Source organism: Thermobia domestica, chromosome 4 (assembly GCF_964235325.1).
Source record: "Thermobia domestica chromosome 4, izTheDome1.hap1.1, whole genome shotgun sequence".
In the NCBI taxonomy this organism is placed as follows: Eukaryota; Metazoa; Arthropoda; class Insecta; order Zygentoma; family Lepismatidae; genus Thermobia; species Thermobia domestica.
Window position 1 is genome coordinate 317,643,317 of NC_137457.1, and position 10,040 is coordinate 317,653,356.

The following is a 10,040-nucleotide window of genomic DNA, read 5'->3' on the forward strand; positions in this document are numbered from 1 at the left end:
TTAACACACAAGTAACACGCCAATGTGGTAGTCATTTTGTGTTTTTTCAACACCTCATTTTTTACAGTGTAATGACTATATTGCACAACATCCATTATCATTGCATCACAAGTGCCAAATTTACAAAAAAAAATCCTGGAACTTGTCAATTGCTCCTCGTAGAACAAGTCATATATAATAAAATAGAGCGTAATAGTAGTAGGAAACATTATTTTGGATTGGCATATAAATATTCGGAGATGTTTAGCCTATGGGTCTTAATAGATCCTATTCCCCCTAGTATAGCACGACTTTAAAACATAGGCAAATCTTCATGAAAACGGTTATATATTACATAGATATGATCAGTAATATCTTATATTTACATAGGAAATACAATGTTAGGCATATAATACACCCCTACTGAGAATGTATGTAATTATATGCTCCATAAAATGATTATAACTCTCTCGGAGATACCTGTCACGATGCTTCCAATCAAGCGTATCATTTCTAGGTTCAGTCCCAACAGAGTTTCTAGTGTGTTGGTGTATACAGTGGTGGATCCAGGATATGATCAAGGTAAGGGCTAAACAATAGTTTGCAGCTTTATTCAATGTAAAGTAGAATTGAAGCCCATTTTATCCAGTGTATACCTGAGCGTCAAGGGAGAGAGAGCTATAGCCCCCCTTTGGATCCGCGCCTGGGTGTATACCTATCATTTCACAAACTTACACAAACCCCCTATAAGAAGAAATTACGATTGTAGTAAGATCATATTACTTTGAAGGCCACCTTGGTTAAATGTGTTCACAGTAAGAACACGCTGTTCAGTCACAGACTGTTCCTTGACTGAAAACAAAAACGAACGAGTCGGAATAATTGAAGCTAAATTAATAGAAGTGACAACCTATAACAGCAAGAGTAAGAAAGAACAGATCTATCATATTCGGAACACAAGAAATAATCGATTCAACTTCGGTGTGTTGCATACAGAAACAGTGCAAAATTGTACTTACTACTGTAAGGATCACCTACTGGTGGGTCCCACATTTTTCACAACTACCAATGCAGAAAGAGCTTCTTCACCCCTGAAATAAAATAAAAGAATGATACATCTAAATTATTTTTTGTGCATTATTTGATGATACAACATTACACATTATTCGAACACTATGGTCAAAGAAAAGGCTATGGCAATGTTCCAATTGGGAAAGTGAAAATAGAATGGATTGAAAATGGAGCATGGTAACAGTGTTTCTTTTTTTAAAACTGGGAGTGAATTAAAAATACATTTTATTTCACTGTTGGAATACAAACGAACAAAGGTAAGAATGCATTAACTCGGAATAGTCGTACGCAATCAAGCGTGTTACTCAAAAGCAAGTTCGGTATATGTTGGATACAAGCTACCTAATAATAGAGGGTATATGTTTTTTCCGCGTACTTTCGTTCATTCACCTATTCCTTGTTCAACGTAAGCTCTAAACTCCGATAAACAAAATATTTGTATCCTTCCGCTCGTCACAAATACGATTGGCTAGTGATGTATCACTCCCACTCCCCATGGGGAGGAGCAAATTATACCTGTGCATTTTCACAATACTGTCTCGTGTTGTCCAGATACTTATAGCAGCGGCAGAAAAGAAAGAAACAACTCGAAAGATATATTTAAAATATATATATATATATATATATATATATATATATATATATATATATATATATATATATATATATATATATATATATATATTTCACTGGTAAACAATTATTGCTTAGTAAGTAAAGGTTTACCTTGGTGTTTCACCACAACACTCGTAGAACGGGGATTGATGCCAGTCGTCTTTTACGCTTCAAAGCAGAACACGCCGACACAGTTGAATTGGCGCCGTAATTACTGCGCATGCTTAGTGTTTATTTCTATTGTTTCATTAGCCCTTTTAAATTATATGGCAACTATAGTTGCCATGGCGTCGACCTTCGGAATTAGCTTTATAAGTCTCTAGTAAAGTTTTTTAGACCGGGATTTTTGCATTCATTCAAGCATGGAAGCATCATAGAACATATTTTATGGGCATTTTGCAGTGTCGCGTGCTCTGCCTGGAGGCAGGGACGTCACAAACATGGACGATGGGTTTTTAAAAAGCGTAAATTTTAAAAGGTTTCTTTTTTCAAAAAATCCCTGACACATTGTTATTTGCCCTAAAATCATGGATTGTATCTCGTTGGTTTCTTTATGAGACCGACTTTCGGCTATAGCCCTATCGTGTACCACAAGCGGGAAAATCCCGTAGACATTTTAAAAAATGGATTTTATCAGGAAAAATTCCCTTTTCCCAAATGTTCTCCGCACAGGTACACGATAAGGAAATGTGGCTGGTACAATTCAAAAGGCTGCCTCACGGTGAAGAGAACGAGATATGTCTCATGTTGCTAGAATCAAAAGAAATGTATTAAAAAAATCGATTTCTTTTTTCATTTTTTACATATTTTTAGTCAGATAGTTTAGTAAAGTATCTACAGAATTATCACTATTTATCCTAAAATCATGATACGTACCTCGTTTTCTTTGCCATGAACCAGCCTTTCAAACGGTACTACTCGCATCGGTCTGTTTCGTGTACCATAATGGAGAAAACTCCCGAAAAAGGAAATTTTTAAGAAAAAATATCTTTTTCCCCGATTTTGAGCTCCACTAACCGGCTCCACTGTGTTAATGTACAGAGCCCCCAAAAAATCTCAAACATATCACATACTATGTGTACTAAGTTTCAATGTTACATGTTCAAAACTAAGGGAGGGAAAAATATTTCCCCATGTGCAAACAATAGCAACTTTTCTCTACGTGAGAAAAAGAAAACAGATTTTTATATTTTCCCTCCCCTAGTTTTGAACATATAACATTGAAACTTCGTATAGTTATTACATATGGTATGTAGTATGTTATAGATTTTTCGGGGCTCTGTGCGTTAACACAGAGGCCCGCCGGAGGGGCCCAAAGTCGGTGAAAAAGGGGTTTTTCTCAAAATTTCCATTTTTCGGGAATTTTCTCCACTAAGGTTCACGAAACACACATGCGAGTTGTACCGTTTGAAAGGCTGCTTTACGCCTAAGAGAACGATGTACAATTCATGTTCCTACAATGAACAGTCTTGCTGATGAAACTCATAGTATGGAAATTGACTAAAACGGTATTATCAAGGGAAACTATGTAAATCCGCGGTAGAATCAAAACTATTCATCCCTCCCAGGACCACTCTTTGTATCTCATTCCCTTCAAAATGAAGCATTTTTTTTTAGTAGCATTCGCATGATCGTGTCCTGTACCAAAGGGGGGATATTCGCGATAAAAAAAAGTTTTAAAAAACTTTTTCCCGCTTTGAGCGGGAATTTACCGCATTTGGTACACATTAGGGAAATTTGGTGGATGCAGATGGAAACACTCGTTTATTAGAAAGAAATTTAGATATAAACCATAATCCTCCGATAAATAGTCTTGACGCAATAGCTGATTGAGTGAAAGTCTATAAAATACCTCAAAAAGGCCATAATTTAAAAGGTTTATAACTACACTCGATTGCAGTTTTATTAGATAATCCGTGTTACATTTTTGTCATTTATAATAATGTAGCAGTTTTATATGGAGCTTCATAGTAAAAGTAATAATTAAATCATATGAACTATTTTGCGGAGTACAAGCGTCAGCAGGCCAACAGCAAATCAGCGAGATTTAGTTTCACGTGGCTTTGTTTATCGCAGTTTAGAGCCTAGGCCGAACAGGGTTTAGTTCTTAAACTCAGACACGAAGTTATTTTCAAACCGCTGAACACTAATTTTCTTTGATAACCTGTAACACTTTTCAATCAGCGTATCATAGTGAGCAAGCGACAGTGTTGCCACACTTGGTACAATTGTACCAAATTCAACCCTTTTTGTCATTCATCGTCCCGTTGGTACCACGCTCGCATTTTCAGCCCTTTTTGTAAAAATTTGGTACAATTCTATCCAATTCAGGACTATTTAATAAATACTTGTCACATTTTGAAAAGCGTCACTAAACGGTAAGACTTTTTGGACTCTTAAAAAATGCTGTTGAACATTCATTTTGTGACGTTGCAAAACTCTTAATGCTAGAAAATGTGTGTGGAAAATTCGTAAATCGAACTATACCGGGAAACAAATGACACTAGATGGACGTACCCGCGCCGCTCGTGAAGATCAGAGAGAAGCAGTGTGGTGGAAATATTATCTTGAAATCTTAAGAAAAAAGAAACAGAAACAAACAAACAAACACACGCACGTTGAATCAAGTGTTAAATATTCTGAAGAAGACCAGCGTGTGCTTAAGTAAGTCTGTAATTGTCGCTGCAAAGATTCTACACCAAAACGATAATAGCACGAAAAATAGGTTGACATAATTGCTGGCTTACCGGGCTAAGTTGTCTACTAGTGACGCCATATTGACGAATATAAAAATACCCGAATATTTCGGCGATTTTATAGATATATATATCGACGCGTTGATTTGGACCCTAGGAAGACGAGGGGGGAGGGTTAAAGAAGTTAACCTCTTTCAATTTTGTGTTATAGAGTCATGTAGTACACTGGCATAAAATTTAGCCCTTATTGTTTCAATTTGGTACTATTTTTCAGCCCACTTCAGAGCTAGGACTGTGGCAACACTGGCATGCGAGTTTCAGCGGGGCTAAACAGTTGTATACTATATTATCGTATACAGTTGATATGCTCGTTTTACACAAAAGAAAAGAAATAGATTTGCGATAAATATTTGAAAGGTGTATTTGAACCTACTCACCACCACCACCATCACGGTGCGTACTTGAAACTGAAATGAATGATCAAAGTGAAATGAAAAAAAAAAAAACTCATCTGAACCCAATTGCAACCTATGATTTTTTTTATTTTTATTTTTATTTATTTTTTTTTTTTTTTTTTTATTTTTAAAGTGCGTTTCAGACAGTCCAGTCGTTAGTTACTCTTCATGAAAAATTTAACTTTCCTTGCTATCTTAAGGTACGACTATAATTAAAGTGAGACGTTAAAAACTTGCCCGAGCCAAGTGCAAAATTGTTTAAAAAATGATTTGCAACGGTCGAACTTTCTTTCCTGTGATGATGAAGTAAACAATGTCTATTTCCAATGTTTAGAAAACATACATAGAAACTACATCCATTACCTCTCTTATAATCGAAATTTTCGAAAATCCTGATACAGTTGTCCACTTACTTTGGCCTATGTCTAGCAGAAGGGGTCCAGCTCTTTTATCTAAAAAAAAAAAAGCTACAATTTTGATAATTTCTGGTCACATTCGGTTAGTTTAGGGTAGGTTAGGTCAGTTTAGGTTAGGTTAGGTTAGGTTAATTTAGTTCATGTTATATTAGTGTAGGTGTCCCTCATAATTTTCCAAAAAGTGATAGAATTTCGCTTATTTCTACTGATATTAGGTTAGTTTATGTTAGGTTAGGTTAGATTTGGTTACGTTATGTTACGTCTAAGTATTTACATCATTCATTTCTCCTGTAAATTTCGTGTTTTTTATGTGCTTCTGGACCCCTTGTACTAAACATACTCCCTTACTTTTAATAAAGAGTTACTATACAAAGTGGAAGGCTCAACAATGTTAATACTCACCTGCAACAGTCTCTGTAACTACCGGCTTATCTGACAGTATGAAAAGTCCTGGTGGAGCGTAAAGAGTGCATCAGTTATTTGGAGACGCATTTCCTGTTTGAGTCAGTGGTGTATATAATCTGGTGTAAGAGGCAGCCTATAAGAAGATAACTAACATCTATGTAGTAGAAATATCATTATTGTTATAGTTATGGAAAATGACATAATAATTAGTGAGAATAATTAAGGTTGCTCTAATTACGAATTAATAAACTTTGGTAGATAATAAAATACATCACGCACTAGAAGTTTGAATTTAGTCTGGACGAATTAATAAACTCTGGTAGATAGTAAAATACATCGCGCACTAGAAGTTTAAATTTAGCACGGTAAATGTCAATCGCTTGAGGACGTTTAATGTTATCCAACGGCGTAGAGAGAGCATTGATGGGTAGTCGCGAGCTTAAGGCAGGGAATCACTGGCGGTATAATTTCATTCGAGGCCCTTCACTAGCAATCGATGGCGGTCCGCCATTTCGTCGTTTGAGGCTTGCTAGCTATTCACTGCCATGTTGCTAATCAGGTACAGCTTTATGCACTGTGCAGAAATACTCCGCTGGCGCAAAATACTATCTAATAATGTCAGTTTTCATGCGCTCTCTTTAATTTTAAGCGTCGTATAGCACTTGTAATGGATTCACACTAGTTGCCATACACAAGTAAACAAAATTCAGCTGTATTGTGGCGTGCAGCAATTCTCCATTGCTGGAAATAAATATATAATGTCGTTTTCTTTCTTGAATGCCCTGACATTCTAAGCGTTAATTTTCCAAAAGATGTCGCCCATACTTTTAATATGCACCCTTCGCTGACTTTTTTAAAAATATAGTACAGGATGCGGCACGTAAAACCGGCCTGTAAAGTGAACACATAAAATGAAATGTAAGGTATTGAATATGATTAACTACAACACATAAATGAAATGTAATGTATTGAATATAACTACTCACCTTCACAGCAGGTGCTGAAAGTGTCCTCCGCCCACTTCAACACATGTGAGCACGATTGAGGATATTTATATATACCCTTGTCAGTTCTTGTGTTGTAATGCTATTGGTGACATCCTGGATCCTGGTCTTGAGTTCTTCAATTGTGTGTGGATTTGTTTCGTATACTCTTCCCTTTAACAGTCCCCATAAGTAAAAGTCACACGTGGACAAGTCTGGTGACCGAGGAGGCCACAAGCCTTTGCTGATTGTCCTCTCTGGTGTAAACATCTCATGCACAAGGGACAATGATGCAGCTGATGTGTGGCATGTTGCACCGTCCTGCTGAAAGTAACATAACTGACACTCGTCTTCGGTCAAGTGTGTATAAAACTCCTCCAGGATTCCCATATACACGTTACTGTTCACTGTCGTCTCAAAGAATATGGGCCCAATAACGCGTGTGGCGGAAATGGCACCCCAAACACAAATCTTCTCATCATGCAAGGGTACCTGGTGGATTGCGTGTGGATTTTCTGTCAACCAATACCGGTTATTTTGGGAATTTACGTACCCAGACAGGTGGAAACACTCCTCATCACTCATGATGAGCATTAGTGGATCCAAGAAACCACTGGCAACATTGCTCAACAACCATGAACAGAAATGCACCCACCCGACTTCACACAACGAGGCCTTTTTCTCAACTGGTTTCGACAAGTTTCACTGGCTGCGGCTGCACGTGACTGCTGCAGGTCACGTAAGTCGACCCGACCTCGACACGCCATCTCTTGGTAGGAAGGTAGATTATTTAAGTGTTGCCAAAAACATAATATACCAGAATATTACGACGGGCCTGTTTTACGTGCCGCACCCTGTATTATTATAATGACATTGTGCAAAACATTTATTTCTTATCATTACAGACTACCAGTGTTATTTCGATTTTGCTTGAGGAGGAGGGAGACAGGGTTCTCCATTGATAGTAGTTTCACAATGACACTACTATATATGTTATCCTACAATTATAGGTAGATTTAATCGTTTATGAATTATAGTTTACTGATGACTAAGATTTTGTCGATAAATTACACAAGCATCTGAGAAATGTGTTCAAGATAATAGTATTTTTCGAGCAGATGTACTTTTGGTGCACCACTAGAAATAACTCTTGAAATATTTTAATTCTTTCACTAATTTACTCTTTATTCTCTCCTAAAAGATTTGCGCTGAGCGACATGAAAATATCTGACTTGGCATAGATAAAATTCAAGGGGATCACCAGAGGTAGTTGTAGAAAAATTACAATTCTTTTTCGATTTGCGTATAAATACGGTTTCTGGATGCACGACACAAGAACTACAGTGCAAAAGCACAAACCAACCTGTGCTAGGTGGCCACTAAAAAGCGCGAATGCTAATAACATCTAATAGAGTCATCTTTCATATGCACTCACTTATGTTATCCACCGTAAAAAAAAAAAAAAAAAAAAAAAAACTTGTAATGACTTTACACTAGTAACCCTACACTTGTAAACCTGAAATAGAGCTGTATTACTTTGTATAAAATTTTGTCACATGGAGAAATATGTTCCTTATGAAAATATATTTTCATACAAAATATTGAACTTCAACTATAAATCTTCCAAACGTGGTACGGCAAAACTACGCCAGCACCGTATTTTTGAATCAACTGAATATTATGTAATCCCAATTATTGTAACAATTGGAAAAATAATACATACCATACCATATACTATCCATTAGATGTTATTTTCTTACCGCCCAGTAAGTCAATAATACAAATTATATTCAGAAATAATTACTTCCAGAAAAGGAAAGATTTTCTCCTTTCTTAAATCACATATAATGAATAATTTCTTTTCCTTCAGGAATTTCGACATATGCTCCAGAGTCGCTCCTCTGATCAGTTCCACCTTTCGTATTATACAGCCATGTATTCACTTGTTCCACTCAATCTCACTTCTAATCGACTCTCTGCGGTTGCTACTAAATCAAAGTGACCCGTTCTTTGGGTTCTGTTCAATCATTTCAATCGAATTTTGACATGCTTTTTCTTTGGTCGATTCGAAATCGACCAACAATTTTAATACGAATATGCCCAAACGGATATGTTATTCTGATATTGAATTGAAATGTTATCAGAAGGCTAAACAAGCATGGGAAACGCCACAAATGCGTTTGATGCAAAAAGGACATAAACTCGCTTATGCCCTTATTACATCAAACTTCTCAATTGTAAGTTAAACTAGCAATAACAGGGGAACAAAAGGAAACGATGTTGGATATAAGAGATTTTGAGAAGGATATAATAAACGAATTCTATACTTGAATGATAGGATATTCAAAACACCGCAAAAGACGTCTACCCATTATTAATAAACCTCTGTACCATACCATTAATTGCACTCATCTTTATATTTTTGTCTTTCTGTATCATTCACCCACCGTGGTTTCTATAACATTTTCCAATTTTTACATTCCAAAATATGAAACATTTTATGGATAGGGTTCAAGTTGAGAACATCCCGGCATTAAAATAAAAATTTCACGAACATAATATATCTCTGGTTAAAAAAGACAATAGAGAAGGGAAAGACAACTATAGAAACAGATAATCTGTAAGTATAGTACGTGCAGATGAAGAAAATGGGTATCTCATGATAAAATACATTTCCGTAACTTTTGTTTGCTGTAATTAATACCGGAGTGCTTTCTGGAGCTCTAGTTTCTTGAACCACTGTGTCGCACAATATGTCCAAAATGCTGAAAAACACACTACTTTATTTTCTTATTTCTACTGTTACTGACAAGGGAAAGTCACGAAATGGCTCTGCTGAGATTCGAACGACACAATTGTGTTTGCATTTGATATATTATAACTAGACGAATCCCGAAGCTATACGTGCCACCGGTCGGAAAATCGGGAGTTAGAGAATATTTTGTAATGTAAAAGCTATTAGCTGGCAGAATAGTTTGGACCGGGTCATTTGTTCGGAAATGGTTGGGCATATGGAAAATTCGACAAATACGTATCTCATCATTTTCAAGCGCATAATTTTTGGGATAACAACAGCTTTCACACGATGCGCTATTTAAGGTTTTATGAGTGATATATTTTCATGTTCTAGGTTAAGGTAATTTAGGTTAGATTAGTGTAGGTTAGGATAGGTGTAGGTTAAGGTTACTGTATGTTTTGATTATGATTCTGTGTCCCGATATTTTGATTCTGTGTTCCTGTATGTCTGTAAAAAGAAATTTTTAGGGAGAAAGACACAGTAAGTGACAATGTTTCCGTGCACAGAGGGCAGGTAGCCAAATGCGTATAAATCCTATCGCCGGAGCCACTGTTTGTTTTCAGAGGCACAAAAGAAGCAAAATAAGATATATTAAATATGAGAATTTCTAGCCCACTAAAAAA

General features: G+C 36.3%; 1 protein-coding gene across 2 annotated transcripts in view; it reads right to left on the bottom strand.

Moving 5' to 3' along the window:
• The window catches only part of LOC145683556 (phospholipid scramblase family member 5-like), a 107,889-nt gene extending 99,154 nt beyond the window's left edge, over positions 1–8,735 (bottom strand). Inside the window, exons 1-3 of one of the 2 annotated variants that reach the window (XR_014131149.1) lie at positions 8,344–8,731; positions 5,635–5,770; positions 999–1,070 (exon numbers count right to left, since the gene is read on the bottom strand). Coding sequence is in view for 1 of the 2 variants with exons in the window: in XM_081754905.1 (XP_081611031.1) it covers positions 999–1,032 (34 nt within the window). In the remaining variant the exon portion in view is untranslated. Of the gene's footprint in view, positions 1–998; positions 1,071–5,634; positions 5,771–8,343 lie in introns of both variants that reach the window. The other variant, XM_081754905.1, reaches the window with a different exon arrangement.
• Positions 8,736–10,040: the final 1,305 nt, after the last annotated feature.